We start from the raw sequence: 23883 nt of genomic DNA, 5'->3' as shown, positions 1-23883 counted from the left end.
TGTGTTTTAGATTCCACAAAACACCGTCAGCATTGATTTTTTTTAACCTGAAAATCAGCTTATACTCACTTTGATGATGTCGCTGCTCGCCACAGCGCTCTGGATCTCAGAGAAAACTCTCTGCATGATGGAGCCGGGCTCTGCTGATCCACCTGCCCCCTCTCCAGCATTCAGACGGGCAGGTAAAGCCGGACCTGAGCGGTCGGGATCCATCCTCTCCTGGATCTGTGGGATGGTGCCACATTTAGCCTTCCTTCTTCATATCTATGCAGCGATAACGACACAGCTTCCTGTCCTCTTTTTTGTGCTAAACTGCACTGAAAAAGGCAAAAGGCGGCACTGCACTGTGAGTCAGCGCAATTAAGACAAGAATGTGCTTGTGTTCCAGGAGATTAGGCTCTGCCTCAAGGGGAAAAACTTTATTCTGCTTCTCTGTGAAGAGCTGCCACCCTTTTATTTTGAAAGAGTCACTGTAACTTAGTGACACAGGACTAACCAAACATAAAAAAACTCTACAGGAAAAGTTGTGTTCCAGCATGACTGTGGTAAACTATCCGTTTTACCACAGAGGTGATTAGGGTGCAGCAGTGGGTGGAGCGGGAACAAATTATTAAAGTATGCAAGTCTCAGATTTACTGTAAAGAAAATGCACCTTAGAAAGTTTTCTTTCTTTCAAATATTTCAGACATTGTAAACTTGATCTCACTTAAGAATAAAAAAGCGTTTATTTAAAGCAAAATGTTTTTTTCTCATTTGATGTAATGGCAACAAATTAGTGATTCAATTCAAAGAAGAAATGCTGCGTAATTTAGTAAATAAAAGATGCTCAACTCCTTATGTTCTATAAAATCTTGAAAAGTGATAACAACTGTCTCTTTGGGTCCATCCTCTTTAAAGTCCCATCCAATGAAAATCCTGTTTTTTTTCTGAGTATTTATAAATCTCTGTCAATCAAACTGTCTTGGACAGACTCTGTCTGAATGAATGATCTTCTTTCCATCAACAGCTCTGCTGCACATGCACTAAACCCTCATCTGTTCCTAGTGTCTAGTTCAGGTTCTGGAGAAGAGAAGATGGTATCTTCACATTGACTGCAGTCAAATGAGCCGCCGTTCACATTTCTGTGGTCAAATCAGCATCACTGGATTTTTGGTGTGAGTTTCATCCAATACTTACGGTAGCAGGACTGAGAACGCTGGAAAATCTCCACCAGACTCCACGGAGCTTCTTGATGTGACCACGGAAATGTGAACGGCGGCTCATTTGACCGCAGTTGGAAAGGATTGTAAATCAATGAAAGAGCATTTTGATGTTAGCTTTGATTATTTTATCAAGAACTCTGAGAAACCAATGATTGAATGTATTGATCACAGTCAATAAACATTGGAGAATTAGCTAAAAGAGTCTTTGGTGAACTGGAAGGAGAAAGAATCAGGATTTTGGAGGAAGTTCTGTCCATGAAGATCTTCACTTCCTCGTCCAGCTGACATCTGGATCAGAACCATACGGCTGGACATTACCCAGATTGATGGATGTTTTTATGTAGCAGCGGTGAAGATTTATGCTAGAGAGACACAGAGCTATCATAATCAGACAGGGGGGTTCAGGTACGGGGCTTTTGGAGCCCCGCCCCCTCAGAGGAGATTTTGAAAAAAAGAGGCTTCAGATCAACATGAAAAATGGCTTTTTAGACATGTTGAGGGATTTTGGTTAAAAACTTAATAATCACAATTTAAACACTACTGGGAACGCTTTTTTTATAAAAATAAAACATTAGAGAGTTTATGGCTTTTGAAAGAATAAAAGATAAATAGATGAGATGAATCCATGTGGTCAGAATAAACTCTACCTGCTTTGGCGTTCTGGTTGCTGTCGGTTTGCTTCCTTCATTTTGAAGTGAGGTGTTGGGAGCCTCCTCTCTTGCCTCACCTGTGCAGGTGGAGTCAAAGCTCTCCAGCTTTTCTGGATCTAATAACTTCCTGCTGGCTGGAGGATTTAGAGAGGATCTTCTCTGGTCTGCTTCATTTGAGTCAGAACCAAGACGAACAGTTGAGAGCGTCGGCTTGATCTCAGAGAAGTTTGCAGGTCCTGGGGGCTTCGCTCCCGTGACGTCCTCTGAGCCGTTCTCACGGATGTTTGCCGTTTGCTGTATGTTGCACATCTGCAGGTCCAAAACTATGGTGAGCACTTTTCGTGTTCTTCTGGTGTCCTCACAGCGGTTTGATCCTTGAGCTCCTGGTTCCTCTTCTCTGGGTGAACTCCAGACCTCCATGTCTGCTGCAGCTGAAGCTCCACAGAGTCCAGACTTCCTGTCAGGATCTGTTTCCATTTCTCCTCTTTGAGGAAGCTGACAGTTGGAGGCTTGAGGGAGTTTCTCCGTCTCACGGCTTTGATCTTCTGCAGCGGAACCGCCTTCTTCACTGACCTGTGGATTCCATAAAATCATCAGACCATCCGGACATGTGGGAAATTTGACCCTATTTGTCTTGAAGATGGAGTTCAGAAGCTGAAGGCCGCTCACCAAGCATGTGGGCGGAGTTTCCAGAGATGCTTGGATCTCGCTTGAACCTCTTCTCTCCAGACTGGACGCCTCTTCGTCCCGCAGACAGCTGAGGAGAAAGCTGGGCTCCACCAGAACTTCCTGTAGGGATCGCTCTGGGAGCAAACCTTCATCCACATCCACCTGTGTGAACAGAAACAGACGGACAAGAGCTCAAAGAAGGGGGATTTTTACTAAATCTAATCTACAACAGATTTATCTGCATTAATATAATCTGTCTTTACAGTCAATTGAAGAGGAAACCCAATAAATCATTTAAAGAAAACTCATAATACAAATTATATAATTGTATGAATGCTGTTTTCAAATTATAGTTTTGCTACTATACTGAAAAAAAGCCTCAATTTCTCTATTGTAAACTATTTTTTTCACACTAATTTCAGCATAAACCATATTTAAAAAAGAAAAAGACAAAAATGTTTTAAAATAAAGTGCTAGAGAAAAAATATGTTAACAACTCCAACTTTTTTTTCTACTGAATCATCATCAGTACTCTTTTAATCACAACTAGAAAAGTTGCATTACCTGCATTACTGCTAGTATGAATAAGTATGAATATTCCTGAAAGAAGTCGCTGAAGATACTGAAGCTTTTTGCTAAAAGTGGTGATGCAATTTACTTTATTTGAAGAAGGAATTTCCTGAAAATGCAAAAGCTATTTGCAAAGTGTTGATTTTTCTAAAAGACTGGAGATTTTGTTAAAGAACTATGAAAAAGCGCTGAAGTTCACCTAAATGTCTATAAAAAATTGTAGTAAAATTGCTTAAAAATCCCTTATACATGCCAATTTTGCAAAACTGTTTAGTGTGTTGATTAAGAATGAGCTAAACTCCAAATTAGTCTAAAAAACCTTAGTAGATGGCCACATTAGCCAAAAAAGTTAACTTGTGCCTTAAATACCAGCAACACTCAAAAACCCCATAAAGCAAAATATTCTTCAGTAAATTAAATTAGTCAAAAATGTTAGCATTTTGATAAAATAGAAGCTAAACTCTAAATTAGCCTAAAAGCTCCAGTAGATAACAAATTAGCCAAAAACGTTAGCATGTCACTAAAATATTAGGTAAATTCAATTTTTTTAAACGACTATGAAAGATGAAAACATAGTCCATGAATATATCTAAAGGCTTGTTGCTAATCTACTTATAAATACTAAATTTGAAGACTGTCTCGTTCATTTCCTATGGGGCATATTTTGCTTAATATTTTAAAAACTATAATGTTTATAAATATCAAAAATACAAGCAGTAATGTCCTAAACAAGACGAACATTTTGAAATGAAGATTGAACAAATAACTGAAAGTGGGATTGAACTTTTACATGCCAAAAAACGTACGGAAATGAGCAGGAGAATCACTGAGAATCAGTGTGAATGCTGACTAAGAATTTACACAATTATGCAGTTTTTAGCCAAAATTTTAAAAAAGCCTGCAGAAAATATGACAGTTTCAGCCGAGCAGCTGAAGCTCATTAGAAATTCGTCTGTGAGTTGTGGGCGGGACTGTTGGTGCAGAAGTTAGCTTCGGTTAATTTCCCATCAACCCTCTGTTTACACTGTCTCCAGCTAGCTCATAGCCCCTCACAGCGTTCTTTTAATTATGATTATCCCTTCCACTCCATGTTGCTGAGTTCTCTCTCTCCCACTAGCTTACAGCCCCAACCTAACATTAACATAAAAAACTGTGAGCAACATCAGTAATCCAGCCGTACAGTTTAGATACCAGCTCAGACGAGGACCAGGAGGACATTAATGGATCTATTTGTCTGTAAGTGGATGCTTCAGAATTGGAGCGGAGAAGCGGCTTTAGCCCAGCATAAAAACTCTAGCTTTTAGAAGACACAGGTTTTCATCCATAGTGGTTTGAATAAAGAAATACTCAAACGCAATTTTAAACTCAATTTCTTTTATATATGTAGTCCATCTTCAGAAAGATGGAGGAACTTCCAAGACCCGGCTGAAAACACAAGTTCCATTGAAGTGGGTCCCAGCCCAATGAAAATTGTGTAAGACGTGTTACAAACAAGTTCTAGAGCCGCAGTGAATGCAGTTCAAGTCTGACTAACTGACTGGATTATCTCTGACTCTTTTGCATTGCCTCATGAGCATTAAAGTTCGGAATCTCATAAGTGACATAAGATCAAAAATAAACCATTCATTGACGGTGAGTCTTCTAATGCAGAATTAGAACTGTTCAGTTTACCTAAAATGTTTCCATAGAGCATTTCTTTCGGGGTCATGTAAAAGAAAAGTGAGATTAACCTGAGAGTTGGTGGTTTCTGTTTGGCTCCATCCATCAAGGCGGCTGCTAAAATCTCCAAACGTCTTTGCTACATTTTCATCAAACTCCAGTTTCTTTTGAACTGCAGCAGACCTGAAACTGAAGACAAACAAAGAAAAGATCAAGTTTGTTTCATCAAATGCTTGCAAAAAATTGAAGATTTTTCCCTCCCTGTTGTTGTTTTGTATCTTTAACCCCTTCAACACTGGAGCTCCGGTGTTTATGTTCTTTGATTTACTGTAACTTTTGAACCGTTAACATGATAATTCCAGCAGATTCACACCGTTTTTCTCCTTCAGAATCGACTGGAATTATCGTGTTAACGGTTTTAAAGTTACACGATGTTAAAGATTTTGTATTTAAGCGTGACCAACGACACCTCAGGGGTTAAACCTCACAGACTCTTGCAGGGTTGGAGCAGATTCTGTTAATGTTAGATTGGAGGAGCGAGGGGCTATAAGCGAAAGAAAAGGAGTGTAAAAAGAGAGCTCTCAGCAAACATCGCACCAACGGTCCCCTAACGACTCAGAGGTGAATATCGAATGAATTCCCGTCGCTCTGCAGAAACTATGTCCTAGAAAAACAAAGATTTTTTGATTTTAGGTAAAAAACAACAAAATTATGATTATAATTAAAAGGCAACAGATGAAAGTATGATTAGAGAGAGACTTTAAAGGTAAAACTGAAAAAAAGCAACAAACGCTTTTCTACTTTTTTTTTTCACTTGATTTCTCATCTTTCCTTTTTTTCCATCTTCCAAGAACAACTTTGTCTGAATAATGGTTAGAAATATTTAGAAGATTACATGTTTTCAGCTCCAGAGAACATCAGGCGGCTCCTGGAGCCAAACTCAGGTGTGAACTTTAAGACATTTTTGATGAAAAGCTTTTGTTCTGACTCTCGTACCCGCTGAAATCTGCAGGAAGCTCCTCCTCCTCCTCCTCCTCCTCCTCCTCCTCCTCCTGAAGGCGAGCCGGATCCTGAGGAAGGAAAAGAAAAGTGATGTCAGCTGCGTAAAGGTTGTTTGAATCCCGACAGAGGGAAGATCTGCTACCTGCGTGACGTTCCTCTGCTGCGTGTTCTCAGCCAGAGCACCATTCCCCTCCAGCTGAGCTGTGAGCTGGATCTCTGTCGCCCTCTTGTGGTCCTGGAGCTGAGTAACCTGCTGGGAGCCGTCGACCGCATCCTCAGGAGTCAAACTGATGGATCTATACCAGAGTGTATTCAACATGACATATTTACTAATATTCAGGGTCATAAAACATACCTTTATGTTACATTCATGCTATGAGGACCGAATGAACCTTTGAGTTTAGGCGTGTACTAAATCAAACAGACTGTTTCTGTGGTTACCTGTTCAGATCTTGAATGTTTCTCTCTGTCTGCTCCTCCACTTCCCCAAAGATCTGGTGAGTGTTCCTGACTTTCTCTTGAAACTCAGACTCCATCTCCAACAAATCCTGGAGGCTCTTTGGACTCACTATGGAGCCCAGAAGTCGCACGTCTTCCCCCACACTGGCAGCTTCTTCATCCAGACAATGAAGCTGCCAACTTAATTCCTGCAGAGAATTAAAAGAACAAAAAAAATATATTTTATATTTCCCAAATAAAGTAGAACTTCATCTTTGACAGTACACAGCCAGCAAAGCCAAGTGAGGACCATATGGCAGAAAATGTGGCCCCGACGGGTTTGTCCTCAGTTTCTGTGGTGGCCCCACCTGTGTTTGCCCACATTGGCTTAAGTGGACACTCAGTGGTTTGACTGCTAGCCAGCTGCCAGGTGCACAGCATGGAGTGCTAGTGAGCTCCGTTGTATCGAGCAAGCGAGCTATCTCTAGCATGATAGCAAGCTTTTCTGTAGCATGCTAGCGAGCTCCTTTGTAGCATATAGCGAGCTTTTCTGTAGATTGCTAGCAAGCTTTTCTGTAGCGAGCTAGCGAGCTTTTCTGTAGCATGCTAGCAAGCTCCTTTGTAGCGAGCTAGCGAGCTCTGCTGTAGCATATAGTGAGCTTTTCTGTAGCATGCTAGCGAGCTTTTCTGTAGCATGCTAGCAAGCTCCTTTGTAGCGAGCAAGCAATTTCAGCGAGGGATCTCCTCTGTAGTGAGCTCCATTGTAGTGTAGCCGGCCTCCATTGGGTTCGGTGTAGGGTGGTGTAGTTGAGGAGGATGAATATAATGGAGCTCGGAGATAGACGTCTGTCCACTTGGAAGATCTCTTTATTAATGAGAGACACGCCCTGTGCAGCACAGTTTTTCTATAGTCTCACTACCGCAAAGGCAACAGTAAAATACGCAACACATAACAAACCCAGAACACTTTATAGTCTCTTACAGTAGCATACTAGCAAGGTCCTCTGTAGCAAGCCTGCCAGCTCCACTTTATCAAACTAGCAAGCTCTTCTGTAATAAGCTAGCAAGCTCCTCCGAAGCAAGCTAGCAAGCTCCACTGTATCGAGCTAATTAGCTAGCAAGCTCCTCTGTAGCAAGCTAATAAGCTTTGTTGTATCAAGCTAGCTAATCCATAGCATGCTAGCAAGCTTTTCTGTAGCAAGCTAGTAAGCTCCGCTGTATCAAGCTAGCAAGCTCCTCCGAAGCAAGCTAGCAAGCTCCGCTGTAGCGAGGTAACCCACAGCGCGTCCACTTGAAAAATGTGGGCAAACAGGTGAGGCCACCAAAGAAACTGTGGACAAACCTATTCAGGCCACATTTTCTGCCCATTTTTAAACCATATGGGGCTAACTTGGCCTTGCTAGCTTGAGCCTCCCAATGAAGATATAGATGAAGGTCTAGACATGCATGTGGTCAAAATAAGTCATTTTCTTTTGCTGAAAAAGCACCAAAGTTTGGTAAAGGAATAAGAAATGAGTCTGGAAAAGCCAACCGAGGCGTGAGTCTCCCTGCATCTTCTTCTTATCCTGCTGTGACGCTATATTGAAAGACAAATCACATGTTCTACCTTCAGTTTGGTGAGCACTGTAGCAAAATCCGCTCCACCAAGAGCGAGGAGGGAGTCTTGGATCTTCTGCAGGGAGCTCAAACACTCCGTCATCCTTCCAGTAATCTGTCCTTTAGTGGAAACCGTCTGTTTATAAACCTCCTCCGCTTCAGAAACAAGATCCTTCAGCTCAGCTAATTTCTTCTTCATCTGAGTCTGGAACACCTTCAAAAGGAGAAACAACGTTTGAGAAGACGTTGCAGCTTTATGACTGTGTGCATAACAAACTATTTAAAAAGGCTAAATCCACATCAACTTGAATTTTAACACTAGCGTCCATTATTTTCTCATCACAGAAACACAGAAAGATTGTAGGAAATGTATGAACAATAAAGATTTTTGACTTTGAATAAGCCTGGATAGGTTCTCAGGAGACTACTGATCCCTACTGGTTGTTAAAGCTGACTTGTTTCAAAGTCAGCAAAGAAAAATGATTTAAGAAATATTCTTGTGCGGGAAAAATAAACTGCATCCACTGCTGTATTTTTATGGAGAGTAAAATATTGAGAGTTATTTAAGATTTTAGTTAATTTATTCTGGAATAACATTCCTGCCTTTTTATATTCATATGGTAAAAGTTACACTTTTAAAGTTCTAAAAATTGACATTCTGCTAGCTTTTTGGACTATTTTGGCATTAATAAGATTTTTAGGCTATTCTGGAATTTAGCTAACATTCCAGCTACATGCTAACTGTTTTGGCTAATTTACGTTAATTTCACACATTTTTTAGACTGTTTTTGGAGTTAGGCTAATATTTACACATTAGCCGTTTTAGCTAATTTATGGGTTTTTTTTTCGTTTTTTTAGGATATTTTGAAGTTTAGCTTTTTTTAAGCTACATGCTAGCTGTTTTGGCTAACCTAGTTTTTTGTTTTAGTTTTTTATGCTAATTTGGCATTTAGCTAATATTTAAGCTGGCTGTCAGCTTCAGTGTTTTAGCTATAAATTTCAGTATCTTCAGCTATCAGCACTAGCATCTTCAGCAGCCAAATTCTTCTTATAGCAGTCACACTAGTATTATCACAGGTAATGCTATATATCTAGTTCATTATTATGTTAAAAAGTTACAGTTTTAAAGTTTAAAAAATGTAGTCTTAGTGTGTTTAATAAAAGTTTATCCTGTTCGGTCTGTGACCTAAGGTGTGTTTTGGATTTTGACCGCTTGTGAGATTGAGTTTGAGACCCCTGGTTTAGCGGCACCTGATATTACAATAAACTATAAACTATGAAATGAAACCCAAGTATTTATCCCCCGAACAGCAACATTGTTACTGGTCTTCTTTTAAATGACATTGGAGACACAAGAGGAACATTCTGTTGAGTTCCTTCCTTCTATTTAAGATTTGGTTAATCCAACAATCATTTAAAGGAGGTTAGTGAACCTGCAGTTCCAGAGGGACGTCCACACTGTGAAGCAGAGACTGAATCTCCAACGCTCTTCTGTGGAAGTGCTCGATAGTCTCTTCTTGAGTCAAAATCTTGTTCTGAAGACACCAGGAGAAAACAATATTTTGGAAACATCAGAAAACAGGAAAATAAAACTCTGGGGCTCAATTTTTACCTTTAATGTCTCGATTTCTATCTCCTCCTCAAACGATGGAGACTGAGCAAACGCTTCCAGCTTGCGGTCTGTCCAGGAGCTCACTTCCATCCCGAGATGAAGAACTCCATCCCACAGAGTCAAGCAGTGATGCAGATTATCGAGGCTGGACTCCGTTCTCTCTGACACCTGCAGGAGTTAAAACGTGTCTTCATGTTTCCTCTGACCTCAGTGGTAAGGCTCATCAATTTAGAATATCCTCTGTATCCTTTTATAATCCAGGAGGCTTAAAATGAGAGGTATTTGAATGTGATCATGGCCCAGAACAAATCTCTGGACTTCAGTCCAACAGAAAACCAATGGAGAGATCTGAAGCTCAAAAAATAGCCACAAAAACTTTAGTTATTTAGAAGTTATTTGCAAAGAAGAGTGGAGCAAAATCTCTCCTGATCCATGCAGAAAACTGATAATCTAATTCCAATCCATCCAATCTGCAGCTCTGGAGCTACATGTGGCTCTTTTATCACTCCATTGTGGCCCTTTGGTTAAAATCAAATGTTTTAAATATTTTAAGAAGTAAAGGAAAAGTAATGATTAAAAAATAGTTAATTAACTTAAACTTTCTTCAACTCTTTCACAAACAGTTGAAGGACGGTATGAATCATTCACTGATGATGCTAACAACAGTAGCTTTAATTCTCCATCAATCCTTTGTAGTTAATTAACGTCATACTGACTTATTCTAACTTATTTGAGCTTCATTTATCACAGAAAATCTATTTATTGTCAGTAAACTGAATTAAAGCTACGTAACGTTATTGTCCACTCTATTATAAAGCAGATTTTCTATTTCTGAACAAATTCAAGGATTTAAAGTGTGGTTTTAATATATAGTAGAGGTCACTTCATCAGCTCTGATTTAGTTTTTGTTGGTTATATTTATGAATTTGTGGCTGAAATGCACCAAAAACAGTAAAGTAAACTAAGTTTTCTTATAAAAAAAACAAAATTTCTTAACTTGATCCTATGGTGGAGGATGTCTTTTATTTTGAAAGCAAGTCATACAAAGCTCTGTTAAAAGTTATACTTCTTTTTTTTTTTTTAACTATTTCTCTTCATGTTTATGTTTTATTTATGCCAAAAAACACAATAGTTAACTTAAATGTATAATGTCAGCAGCAAAAACATAAACATCAGTATCTTATTTTTCTAAAGATGAGGGCAGACTTTGTGGCTCCTTCTGGGTTTTGGTTGGAGAGAAATCGACCCGAATGGATCTTTGAGTGTTGCAGGTTGCAGACCCCTGACCCAAAGAAACCTCTAACCTCTGTCCTGCTAGTTTGTTCAAGTAGTTATTTCCCACAATGAAACACAAATATGTTTATATCAGTTCTTTAAAGTTGTTTTCTTGATTTTCTATCTCACTGTTTAAATAAACGACAGACTGTCAGTCTCTTTTTAGCTGTGAAAATATACAAAATCAGTAATGGATCAATACTGATTTCCTCAACTGTGATTGGTTTGTGGCTTTGATGAAAAATGAGGACAAGCTGCCATTTTTGGTCAAATCCTGGGCATGAAAAGGCAAATCTTTGGTTTGATTTACGAATGAATTAATGATGTGAAAGGATGGACCTACATCCAACCAACGGTCCATGAAAGCTTCTGCCTCGCCCTCGAACGGGGCGGCGGTGCAGCCGGGAACCTGGCGGAGGAGAGCGTGGAGCTGCCTGCAGACTCTGCGGAGATCCTCAATGTTCTCCCCGAGATTGTTCAGTTCTGACCGGGTTTCTTTGAGCTTTAAAAAAAAAAAAAAAAAAAAAAATTCAATAGATTGAGAGTAAAAATCACAACCCTGGCTAGGTATCAGTGGCAAACTGTCACATTTAATTATTATTGACAAGTTTATAAATTGACTTTAATTTTCATTTGACTAGAACAAAAGTCTACAACCGCTAACACTAAAAGAGCCATTTGGTCCAGTTTTTAAAGACCACAATCCACAATGCCTTTCAAGAAAAAACACACATTTCATGCAGTGTTGGAATGATTAAAAACACGCGTTAACTTGAGAAAATCAACACATTTTCCACACAAAGATCAATGGATTTATGGTGCGCCATCTATGGGTTGATACCAGATTTAAATGGGAAATAACAATAAGGATCATCAAAAAATGTATTTCTGTTTGTTGGGTCAGATTAAATGGCTTTGCGGCCCCCCTGTTTTTTTTTCTCTTTAATTTTGAAAGAAGCACAGACAAGTTCCTTTCAAAGTAAAATACACCCAATTTTGCTGCTACAGCTGAGTAACTTCAAAATAAAATGCAAACATTATGTTTTTATCATTAGGATTTTGGTGTATAATTTTTCTCCTTTTACTGTCAAATAGAAACAACAATGAAGTTAAATCCAATTATAAAATAAAGGAAAATCAAAACATTAAAAAGAAATTGAGCTTTTTAATCTTAGTTTTTTTTTATATATATATAATAGGCACAAAACACATTTTTTTAATTATTTTAAACTGCATTTGTTGAAACTTTAACCACTTTAGTGTAATATACAAAAATATGCATTTTATTTGAATAACTTTACAATAAAAACATTCATCTAAAGAACATTTCTACAGAATTTCTGACAGTAAGCTTAACTTTTTGTCTTTTGTGATTTGAAATATTATAAAACCTAAAACAAAAATAGTAAAACTTAGCTAACTAATCGATTCAAAATCTATCAGAGAAGCTTTTTTGCCAGAAAATAAATCTAGAAATTAAAATGAAAACGATTGATGGTATTGACACAGATTTTGCATTTTCTCTAGTTCAGTGTCATGAACCCATCCTCTTTTGAGGCTTTATGATTGTTGTTTTTGAGGGGAACCTTTGCATGAAGCCTCAGCAGGTTCTCCTTCCCCACGTAGGAGGCCTGTAGGCTGATGGCGCCCTCGGCTCTCTGCATGGTCCCACTCATCTCTGCACGGACGCTCTGGAACCTCCTCAGCAGCTCCGTCAGGGCTGAGCATTGCTCCAGCCTGCACCAGAACATCAAAGCAAAAAGAAGCTTAGAAATGGATCTACGGTTACGACCAAAATCACGTGGATCTCACCGTTCTACAACAGCTTTCTTCGTCTCCTCCCAGAGCTCCTCCAGTTCTCTGGACTGATCCACATGAAGGATTTCTGATGGTGGGGGGGTGCCACATGTGTGATGGACTTCAGGGAGGAGGGCAGCGAGAAGACTTTCCAGCTCAGTCAAGACCCGGGTCCTGCAGATAGTGGACAACACAGAAGCTTTCATCGATTAGGGGTGTAGGGAAAAAATCGATTCAGAGATATATTTTATTTGGCGATACTTGTATTGATTTAAAATGCTGACAAGACGATATTTAATGAATAATTTTTGAGCGCGTTACTTTTGTTTTCCAAATAATCCCCCGACCACTAGGTGGCAGCACAGGAGCTCTACACCAAACCAGAACAACAAGATCTCACGAGAGCAAGCTTGTGTTAAATGTTCAATCTCATTGGTTCAGTCAGCTTTGTGGTTTTTGTTGTTATAAGACAAGTACTACTTAGTATGACTTAGTGTTTGTAAGTCATTTTGTTGTGCACCCTCCCCCTCCCCCAGGTTGTGTCTGAATTCCCCCCATAATCACTATAAAGTGCGTTCGCCATTTTCTAGTTTTGTCTGAATCCACTTATTCCAGATCGAGTGCACTCAAAATTTCCCAGAAGTCTTTGTGAAAAACTAGCGTATATCGGTGGTCACTAGTTTAGCAGATATAGACCACAATGCATTGCAGTTTAACAATTTCTAACAAAAAAACATGTTTAAATGCAATCTTTGAATAAACCATCCACATTTACACTATCAGAACACAGTGGAGTTATAAATAAACGCCTGAAATGTTAATTTTTATTCAATTTTCACTTTGTGAAATCGATGACGTCATATCCTGTTTTTAGAAAAACAAAAGAAAAGTAGTGAACACCGTGTCCGAATTACCTTTAAAATCCGGTGCGCTATATAGTTTTTTAGTAGTTAGGGACTAGGGGGAGAATTTGGACACAACCTCAGTTTTTATGGGTGGAGGAGTTACGTCCTGCCGCTGCTCTGCTGCAACATTTCCACAGCCCCTGTCCTTCTGTTCACCTGGCAGGTGAGGCCAGTGCTTCTTAATCGACACCTGCGGGCCATTTAAGATGGAGGAGGCCTCACTCAGGCAGAGCAGGAGGCAGCAGCTGCGTTTGAGGTTTAGGTTTTTGTTGTCCTGGTTTTGTTTAGATTTTTTATCCCCCTCTTTGTCCTCAGCAGTCTTAAACTGCTGGGTTTTATTATTTTAGTTTGGGATTGGACCTTGGTTGTCTTGATTTGTGGGCTTTGTTTGTTTCTTCAGATTTTGGTTAGGCAGCTGGTGATTCAGACGGCCGGTATGGCTGGGTCAGCTGTCTCCCTGACTTTTTTTAAGTTTAATCCCTTTCGGTTTGTCTTTTTGTTTGGACCAGTACACTAACGTTTACATTTAGTTCTTGTTTTAAAGAAAAAAAAGGAAAATAGTTCAGTCTTGGGATATATTGCAATATGTATGACATATCGCAAGATGCGTATCGTATACAGTGCCATGAAAAAGTATTTACCCCCTTTGTGATTTCTATTTTTTTTTTTACACGTGAATCACACAAAAATGTGTCAAACAACACAATGGAATACAAAATGCAGTTTCAAAATGATTATTATAATTACCAAAAGCGGGAAAAAATTCAGCACCCTATGTGGTTCTGTGTGAAGAAGTAATTGGCCCCCTTGTTAAATCAAAGAATAACTAGGGCTGGGTTGGGGGGGGACGATTAATTCTGATCGATTTAATCTTAATATATCAATAATCGATTCACAAAAGATATAAATTGATTTAGCACATAAAGCTAAAGTCTGCTAGCTTGATGCTAACGTTCAATAGAATTTCCAATAGGACGGCTAATGCTAACGGTCGGTCGACCAAAAAAAAAAAAAATTGCTGACTAAATGAACATCTTTATTTACTTACAGGCATTAATCTTCCAAACTCTTTTAAGGAAGTCGTATTTAAAGAAACTATTTGTGGTCTAAATCTTCGTTTTTTCCCCCCTCATACTGTTGTCTTCTTCTTGAAAAAAATTGTACTTGTATAGCGCGATCGCCACCTAGTGGCCAAACTGAAACGTCCTCCAGGAAAAACAGAACAATGATAAGAATGATCTGAACCTTTTCGTCAGAACTTCTCCTTTAGAGAATCCATGTAATCTGTGTGATATTAAGAAGCTCATTATTTTACTAATACATTTTACAATATGTGAACTGGATCAGATTAATATATTCAAATTAAATAGTAGATTTTTAATGTATTTTTAAACAGATGCGTATAAATTTGTACACTTAAAATTGAATTGAAGAATCGAAAGAATTGGAAAAAATCAGAATCGAATCGATTCAGTCTCTTGTGATCGAATCGAATCATTTCTGGAAATTATAACCGATACCCAAAGAATACCCCTAAGAATAGCTGTGACAAACCCCAAAGTTGGTACAGATAAGGGTTAATTTCACAAGCCAAACCCACACCATTACCACCAGACTTGTTCAATCAAAAAACCACTCAAATAGAATCTGTCAGAGAAAGTGAAGTAGGCTACAAGATCTGAAGAACCAACACATCGTGCCACGACCCAAAGAAATTCCAGAAGAAATTAGAAAGAAAGCGATTGAAAAGGTGACAAAGCCATTTCCAAGGCTTTGGGGCTCCAGTGAACCACCATCAGTTATTATTCACAAGTGGAGAAAACTGGGAAGAGTGGCAAACCTTACCACCAACTAAAATGACTCCAAGAATGCGACGACTCATCCAGGAGGTCACACAAAAGAACCGCGGACATCATCAAAAGAACTGCAGGCCTCGCTGGCCTCAGCTAAGGTCAGAGTTCATGATTTGACCATAAGCAAGACACTGGACAAAAATAGCATCTATGGGAGAGCTCCCCTGCTGTCGGCAAAGAAGACAACAGCTCGCCAGAATTTTACCAAAAACCATTTTGATGATTTTTGGAGCAACATATTGTAAAAGGGTGGCCGAGCCATTATAAATTCAGGAGGCAATTACTTTTTCACATCAGGTCAGATAGGTTTTTGTACCTTTAATAAGTAAAATCATCCCTTTCAAACTAAATTTTGTATTTCCTAGGGTTGGCTTTGAGCGATATTGATGTGAAAAAATGTTTTATTCTTATCATTGTATAAATCTATTTTAAAATGTTAATCCAAACAGTAGCTTACAGAGAAGTTCTTCACCCTTTAGGAACAGATGTTAAGTGTCCTGTCCTGCTTCCTTCCTTACGCTAGGGTGAAAGGGTTTACCATACACTGTCCCCAGCAGGAGGGCAGGATGCTGATCGAATGTAAATGTTATCTTTCATGACACCTCCCATCAACTGTTTGACTGTGCTTCTTTGTTGAACCTCCAATGAACATTTGACTTTGCTTCTTTGTTTGAATGTTGTAACCTCCCACTTGTGCTTTCCAATAAAAGAAGCAAGGCAAGGATCAGTTCTTTAAGGAAAAGGATGATGGCACAATCTTCCCATCATACTTGTTCCTTCCTTATGCATAAGTAACTTTGCTTGTTGGTTTGGTCATTTTACTGAGTTCTTTTTCTCTCTAGTGTCGAGGTGAATTTCCCTGACAGATATTAAAACTGGTTTGATGATTTGAGACCGTTGTATGCTATTTATATGCAAAAAACATAGAAATCAGGAAGGGGGCAAATACTTTTTCATTGTACTGTATAGTGCTGGCCGATATGGACAAAAATGTATATAACATTTTAGTTCAGCAAAATAAATCAAATGAGAACAGATGTGGATGATAGACAGCAGCCTTCACATTTCTTCCAAAAATCAAAAGATACTTAAACTGAATTTGTAAAAAAAAAACTTTTTAATAAAAATATTTTTTAAATTGCACAACAGTTTCATGTTTCTGAGTAGAAAAACACATTTTTGCACGAAATTCTGCTAGAATTACATCAGTTGTGTGAACTGTTGAACAGCACAAACTAAAGCTCCAATGTTAAAGCTATTTTTTTCTTTCAGAACTTAAGTCAGTGAGCGGAACTTCAGTCTCTTTTTTTGAACGGATAGAAAAGCTCTCGCTAGTTTTACATTGAAAACAGGAAGCTTCACTGACATTTTATTTCGAAGATTTGTTTACTTCTGGTGAAAGTCTGCAGCACATTCGGCTTTAAAATTCAACATCATTCTGTATTTTAGAGCAATAAATATTTGATGACACTCTACTATATTTATAAAGATCACGAAACAGAGATCCTGGATGTGGCAAATTTTCGGACTAGAATTGTCGAGAGCAGATCGTGAGAATCCGAGTGTTTGGATACTTGTTACAGTCCTGCTCCACAGCTCGGTTTATCTCTTATTTTTTGTAATCTCATTTGTTCATTTTCATGGACTTTCTGTTAGCATCAGCGCGGGAATAGCCTACTGTATTCTGCTCATCGTCAGACGTCTTGAATCCAAAATTTCAACCAAATCCCAGACGTACCCTCTTTTGCTGAAAGTGCTTCGTCTTGGATTGCCTGCTTCAATGTATTTTGTGTTTATGTCGTAAAACCTGCGTGCGTGTGAATCGAAGACCGTAAAGCAGTTTTACATTGCAAAACCACAAGACGCAGTTTCTTTATGAAGAATCTGTTTTTAATGTGTCTTTATTTTCACTTTTACACGTTTTTTTGTGTACACACTGACGAGGCAATGACTGATTAAATTAGCTTAGAGACGATATAAACGTAAGAGGAGAAATGCCACGATAGTCGTTTCTATCGCCCAAACTTACTGTATATGTATCGTCATATCGCCCAGCATTAGTACCGTACATATTTCCAGATTCTTGCCAATACACACCCCTAGTATCGAGAAGTTTTTCTGCTCGTACCTCTGCTGCAGAGCTGGTAAGCTTGGCTCCTGTAGCTCCAGACGCTCCACCATGACCTTCATCTCCCTCAGTTTTGCCAACAACACTGCTTGTCTCTTCATTAAACCCAACTCTTCTGGTCCATCTTTCTCTATCTGGCTGCTTCTTCTTTTTGTTCTCTGTTCTTTGGGTTTCAGGAGGTCCACCTCAGATGTCTGTGGCCCAGACTTTGCATGGTGTTCTTCATCCTGCCTTCTTCTTTTGACCTCCAGGCCCAAGTCTTCATCAACGCCTCTTAGAGGGAAAGACTCCCGCCGCTCACGTGGTTTTGATGTATCCGTGTTGAGAATTTCTAAGAGATCCTCGACCTCCATCTGTTGTTCCTCTTTAAGTTTTCTTCTGGTCACCATCTTACTCCGTAATTCCAGATCTTCAGACACAAATCTTACTACATCTTGGGTCGTCACTGCTGCACCAGCCATGGTCAGAGTAATCCCTGCTGCCTTCAAACTCCTGTCCAGAACATCTGCTAGTTCTACTGCATGCTGGAACTTCTCCTGCTGCCAGGTTACTTCATCTTCAGGCCTGCACGTTGACATCTCAGCTTTGACGTCTCTCAGCAAAGCCAGGAACTGATCCAGAGTGTGAAAAACAGTTTGAACTTCCTCAACCTGTTGTCTGAGCTGCTCCAGGTTATGAACTCTGCAGTGAAACTCCTGATGGAGAGGTTCCTCCTCAGGGATTGGTCCCAAACATCCCATTCCCGCCTGAAGTGTCCCATGCATCTCCTGAGAAATATAAATGTTAAACTGTGTATTTCACCCCTTAATGTAAGTATTGGGAATGAGATGATTATTGTACCTTTAGGTCAGAAATCATTGTTGGCTTTAACAGCTTCAGAGAGGAAACATCCACAGGATCCTTGATGATCTGCTCCATTTTCTTTGCAATCAGAGACTTCAGACTCTCCATTTGGTCTGCAGGTTCCTCCACAGACGGCCATCTGCTGCAGATCACTTCAGTTTACTCATGAGGTGCTAGAGCACTCTGTCAGTAATGATTTGCAAACCTGACCTAGTGGATGAAACCTTAATCTATTTGCTAACATGTGCCCTTGTTGCTAATATGTGTACTCAATGCTAAAATATGTGATAAATGTGAACATGTGTGCTAATTGCTAGCATGTGTCCTGGTTGCTTAAATGTATGGTAAATACTCAAATATGTGATAAATATGAACACGTGTGCTAATTGCTAAAGTGTCCTGGTTGCTAATATGTGTGCTAAATGCTAAACTATATGATAAATGTGACTATGTGTTCTAGTTGCTAACATGTGTACTGGTTGCTACCGTGTGTGCTAATTGCTAACATGTGTAGTGATCGCTAACATGTGTCCTTGCTGCTAACATGCGTGCTAAATGCTGAAATATATAATAATTGCTAACACGTGTCCTGGTTGCTAACATGTGTGTTAAATACTAAAATATATAAAACAAGTGTGCTAATTGCTAATATGTGTCCTGGTTGCTAACATGTGCGTTAATTGCTAACATGTGTCCTGGTTGCTAACATGTGTGTTAATTGATAACATGTTTGCTAAATACTAAAATATGTGATACATGTGAGCATGTGTGCTAATTGCTAACATATGCCCTGGTTGCTAACATGTGTGCTAATTGCTAACATGTGTGCTAATTGCTAACATGTGTGCTAATTACTAACATGTGTGCTAATTGTTAACAGTATACCAACGTGTGTCTTGGTTGTTAGCGTGTGCCCTAGTTGCTAACAGGTATGCTAATGGCTAACATGTGTTAATTGCTAATATGTGTGCTAAATTTCAGCTTGGATGCTTAGTGCTGAAATGAACAATAAGTGCTTAAATACAAGATAAATGCAAATATTGGGGCATAAAGCTGACATGTATGCTCAAAATGCTGCAGTAATTGCTGTTATGTGGGCTAAAAGCTAACATTAGGCTAACTGCAAACCTCTGAGCTAAATTCTAATGTGTGAATGAGATTTTATGCAGCTTTAAAAAACAAAAATTGGGCTAACATTCTGCTTTAATTCTAAATTTTATGCACCAAGATTTGATCTTAAGGAATTATTTACTGATGCTGCTATAATTATGCAGAGAAAATAACTAAAAAAATAGCTTTGTAGCAAACACCATTCCTGTTTGGATAGCAACAAAAGCACACGGTGAAGCATGAATCAACTCATTTAAGGTGACGTAGAGACAATAATACATTTAGATTGCAAAATAATATTTGAAAATGTAGGTAGAGAAACTGGCAAACATTTCCATTTGAACCTTTAACACCTGAGGCGTCGCCAGTGACGCTTAAACACAATATCTTTAACATACTGTAACTTTTCAACCATTAACTAAATTTCTTCTGGCTGCAATGGTATTTATTGCATTCTGACCTGTCTATGATTCAACTTCTTATGTCCGATGAGAACAAAATCTACATAATCTTGCATAAAAAATCTGGCTTTTTCTGTCACTTTCAGTCAATATGAGTATAAATTCACATCTATGTTTATCTAACTGCATTTTTTGAGTCAAGTCCACCGTGATCTAAATCAGACCAAAGCCTTTACCCCTTCAGTGGTTTCTGCTCAAAGGATGTCTCCGCCTCTGGAATCACGGTCCATTCTGCTTCCTGTTTGGACTCCACTGCGTCGCCCTGGACAACTGCCTGCAAAGATGGAAGAGATCCACGCTAACAAGTTCAAAGGAAGACAGGAAACATTAGAAAGGAGATCCAATTACAGAGGATTAGTGCCACGCTGCCGTTGAGCTCTTCACAACACCAACAGCCAATAACAAGGCTGGTTCTCACCATGGAGGCGTGTTTAAAGGGCCTCACAGGTTTCTTTAAGACAGTTAATGCATTCAGTGGTAAATACACACTCACTGTGTGAGGATGTGTCCTTCGGTTCAGTTTGTTTATCAGCTGTGTTTTCTTATTTCTTGTAATGTTCTATTTCTCAGGCTTATTTTGAGTGTCATCTGGTTTCATTTAATAATCAACCACACCTGTCCTTATTTCAGTCAATCATCCTCAGTGGATTCACACGTCTCCCTCCCTTAATTTTATTATTATTATTATTATTATTTTGAAGTGCTGGTTTTATAAATTAGTTCAAACATTTATTTACCTCACCTAATTCTCACATGACAAACCACCTGTTGAATGAATATAATGTTAAATATCGGAAACTGAAGATTCTGTTATCATTTCAATAAATTCTGAAATTTTCATCTGATGTTGTCTGCATTTTTTTTTACCAAAGTTCACCACAAAATGAATCCAATAGCCATCACCACTCTGTCTGTACCAAATTTTGGGGATAAACCCCCAAGCTGCACGGTATGTGGGCCTACATCAATATGAAAAACAAAAAAATAATAAAAAATGTCCCCTCATTTTTTCGTGGGAGGATGTCATGAAGTGGGCTGAACCCTCAGGGAATGAAAGGCGGAGCCTCAGAGATCGAGTTGTTTTACCATCATTTTCCATCAGTTTGCAGTGAAATTGAAGTTTCGGTAGGGTTCCATTCATTGCAGATGACAATCTTTTTAATGTGTAAGAAATTCCAAATCAGTAATCCCCCAGGGCAGCTGTCTTGGATTAGAATTATTTTCAATTAGCTAAAACCTATGTTTGAAAAAATGTATACTTTTCCAATTATACTATTTGTTAATGATACATTTTATTGTTGTGCATTTGTTTTACCAGTATCAGCAACCCAACTGATAAACCAATAAGTTTAAATTTGGTTTAAATTAAGCCAGAAACTCAAAGTATTTTGTTACCGTCTAGAGTTTGCTGCAGTGATAAATCTGTTTAGTGCTTCATTTCGAAGGAAAAAAAAAAAAAAAGCTGACAGACAGCCAATGTTATCTTCTGGCATTTCAAAATAATAGTGTGAAATTGAGTGTTAAAGACACTCTGATGTGGTTCAGGAAGAGGAAGAAAGAGGACAAGATTCAAATATGTGACATGTGACAGTGTTGACTTTTTTATGCTGTGTTTGATGTATGTTTGGACAAAGAGATTCTAAAAGTTGAAAACAGAAAAAATGCAAAAATAGGAAAACCTTAAGCTAAAAAGGAAGTCAAAGAAACTGGGATATTTGGGTAAAAGATTGAAACTTTTATCTAAGGCAGAAACACTTTTAGGAAGGGGTAAAAAATCAAGATTGAGAGACTGAGATTACCTGTATCTGAGTTTGCTTTTCTAGAATCCTCTCTCCAAAATCCAGAAGACGAACCTTCAACCTCTGGTCTTTGGCGCCCAGTGCAGGTTTTTGGTATTTACTCTTTATCAGGGGCTCTGCTGAGCCGTCTTCATGATGCTGGACTAAAGTTGTCTCAAAAGCAGACACGCGGTCTTCCTGTTGTTCCAGTCTGAGACCCCTGCTTGGCTGACTGTCCGGCTGAAAGTCTGTCAGGCTCAGCGGGGCGTTGGTTTCAAGATGCCGTCTCCTGCTGAGATAAGAAACCATGATCAGGGGGGCCGAGACCCTCACTTATGCAGTCGCCTCGTCCAGATTAACAGACAAGGACAATAAAGACCTTTACTCATATGAGTCTGTCCAGTTCACTGAAAGTTCAAAGTAATGTTGCTGTTTGGAAATTTAACTTCACATTTAACCACTAAGACCAACTTTACCAGACATTATCAAAGGTACAGTTAATCCAGACCTAAATAAAAAGAGTTTGGGTAAAGAATAATAAAATAATAAAACATTTCAAAACCAAAGCAACAAAACATTGTTACATTTCTAAGAGTAGAGAACCTAAAGGGTCAAATTTGAGCAGTATAAGAATTATAAATGACGGGTAAAGTCACACTTTAGTAATTTGATATTCTTAATAATAAACCGTGGAAGAATAGTTTTTAAATATGATGATTCATCACAACCTTATAACGTTTTTCATGTGTGGATAAATATTTGAAACAGTTTTTATATGTGAACCTCAAAATAAATGAAAAAGCATTTTTCATACCAAAAAACATCAGTAATATGAATCTGCAGCCTTGGAGGAAAATAACAAAACAAACTCCGCCCTGTAGGAGGCGCTGTCTCAAAAAGTCCTGAGAATGTGGTCCTGAAAGTGTTGTTTGGTCTCCGGGCCCTTCTCAAAAACATCTGATCTAAATCATTAGGATGTTTTAGATCAGATGTTTTTGATATAAATTTAAAGCCAACCCTGAAATACTAAATATTGCAATTCCTCATATCACCACAAGGGGGGGCGGGTTTCAGATTTGGAACATTTCCTTCTTCACTATTAACTTTAAATCAAAACCAAAATCAGCTTTACTGTTTTTATTTATGTATCTGCTGTTTCTCACCCTTCTCGCTGGAAAAGCGCTCCACTCGTTTGACCCGACAGCTCATCGTCCTCAGGAGTTGAGGGTTTCCATGGTGCCAGCGTTTCACAAATCTCCCTTAGTGCTTCAACTCGTTTCTGCTCAGGCTTGTCTTCTTCAGTGATAGTCTGTGAGGAAAAAAAACCCTTGAGAGGCTTCAGATTTACCTTACTAAAGAACTAGCATGAACTTAAAGTCTCCTCCGATGAAAATCCTGTTTTTTTTTTGTTTTAACATGTCTGTGTGGAATTTTTCTTCTGAAAGAGAACAAATGTAATAAGAAATCATTTTTCATTTCTGAGTATTTCTCCTTTTAAATCTGTCAAACTGTCTTGGACAGACTCTGTTTGAATGAATGATCTTCTTTCCATCAACAGCTCTGCTGCACATGCACTAAACCCTCATCTGTTCCTAGTGTCTAGTTCAGGTTCTGGAGAAGAGAAGATGGTATCTTCACATTGACTGCAGTCAAATGAGCCGCCGTTCACATTTCTGTGGTCAAATCAGCATCACTGGATTTTTGGTGTGAGTTTCATCCAATACTTACGGTAGCAGGACTGAGAACGCTGGAAAATCTCCACCAGACTCCACGGAGCTTCTTGATGTGACCACGGAAATGTGAACGGCGGCTCATTTTACTTCATGAAACCAGTGACATCATATTTAAAAAAATTAAAAATAAAGTAGCATGGTATTCATATTGCTTTTAAAATCCAGGTCACCAGATAAACCTGCATTATTTAGTTTTTTAGCAGTTGGGGATTAAAGTGGGAATTAGCAAAACATTCCAGACATAGAAAGTGCTGCTAGCATACTTAGCATCTTTAACAATGGATTTTTTTTAGATATTTGGTGATGGTTAGTGCAATGCTAGCACTTTTCTCAAAACTCGGTTGTGAGTCTTTCTAACTGTTTGAGTCCGCTGTCGCCGTACCTCCCACTGTTTTCTGACAGAGTTAGACAGTTGGAGCATATCCTGCAGCTCGGGTCCAGAGCTGAAAGCCCCAAAGCCTTCCACCGCTCCCAGGAACTCTTCAAGGACAAGAGGCTGCAGACTTCCTAAAGCTCTCTGCACAGAAGGAGACACAACTGGAGGAGTGCACACAAACACAAGTACTAGCACACGTCAGACCCTGAGGAACATGCCCTGAAAA

The 23883-nt window shown here is 38.9% G+C and overlaps 2 protein-coding genes across 7 annotated transcripts in view; both read right to left on the bottom strand.

Moving 5' to 3' along the window:
* The window catches only part of LOC112158499 (nesprin-2), a 72986-nt gene extending 67203 nt beyond the window's left edge, over nt 1-5783 (bottom strand). For 3 of the 6 annotated variants that reach the window (XM_024291923.2, XM_024291922.2, XM_024291924.2), the window contains exons 1-5: nt 5747-5783; nt 4822-4939; nt 2522-2683; nt 1850-2425; nt 70-225 (exon numbers count right to left, since the gene is read on the bottom strand). In XM_024291923.2, coding sequence (XP_024147691.1) covers nt 70-225; nt 1850-2329 — 636 coding nt within the window. In that variant the 5' untranslated portion in view covers nt 2330-2425; nt 2522-2683; nt 4822-4939; nt 5747-5783. The remainder of the gene's footprint in view (nt 1-69; nt 226-1849; nt 2426-2521; nt 2684-4821; nt 4940-5746) is intronic. The other 3 variants (XM_024291920.2, XM_024291921.2, XM_024291926.2) reach the window with 1 other exon arrangement.
* LOC112158128 (nesprin-2) lies at nt 2418-23848 on the bottom strand. The gene is made up of 18 exons (XM_036210673.1): nt 23664-23848; nt 22712-22857; nt 21570-21837; nt 19947-20044; nt 18197-18338; nt 17357-18123; nt 12486-12644; nt 12260-12410; nt 11017-11175; nt 9399-9566; nt 9220-9321; nt 7797-8000; nt 6194-6399; nt 5895-6048; nt 5747-5820; nt 4822-4939; nt 2569-2683; nt 2418-2425 (listed from the first exon to the last, which is right to left on the bottom strand). Exons 1-18 carry the CDS (start codon nt 23700-23702, stop codon nt 2418-2420), a joined length of 3078 nt encoding a protein of 1025 aa, XP_036066566.1. The 5' UTR covers nt 23703-23848.
* Between the last annotated feature and the right edge of the window lie 35 nt (nt 23849-23883).

Source organism: Oryzias melastigma, linkage group LG24, assembly GCF_002922805.2.
Source record: "Oryzias melastigma strain HK-1 linkage group LG24, ASM292280v2, whole genome shotgun sequence".
In the NCBI taxonomy this organism is placed as follows: Eukaryota; Metazoa; Chordata; class Actinopteri; order Beloniformes; family Adrianichthyidae; genus Oryzias; species Oryzias melastigma.
This window is presented reverse-complemented; position numbering and strand designations above follow the sequence as displayed.

Excerpts from the sequence above, each read along its gene's own strand:
- LOC112158128 (XM_036210673.1), bottom strand. The coding sequence starts at position 23,702 with ATGCTCCAACTGTCTAACTCTGTCAGAAAACAGTGGGAG. Across the intron at positions 22,858-23,663 it reads CTGTCAGAAAACAGTGGGAG|ACTATCACTGAAGAAGACAA; the intron begins GTACGGCGACAG and ends TTTTCCTCACAG. Across the intron at positions 4,940-5,746 it reads CTTCCTGCAGATTTCAGCGG|TTTCAGGTCTGCTGCAGTTC; the intron begins GTACGAGAGTCA and ends GTTTGTCTTCAG.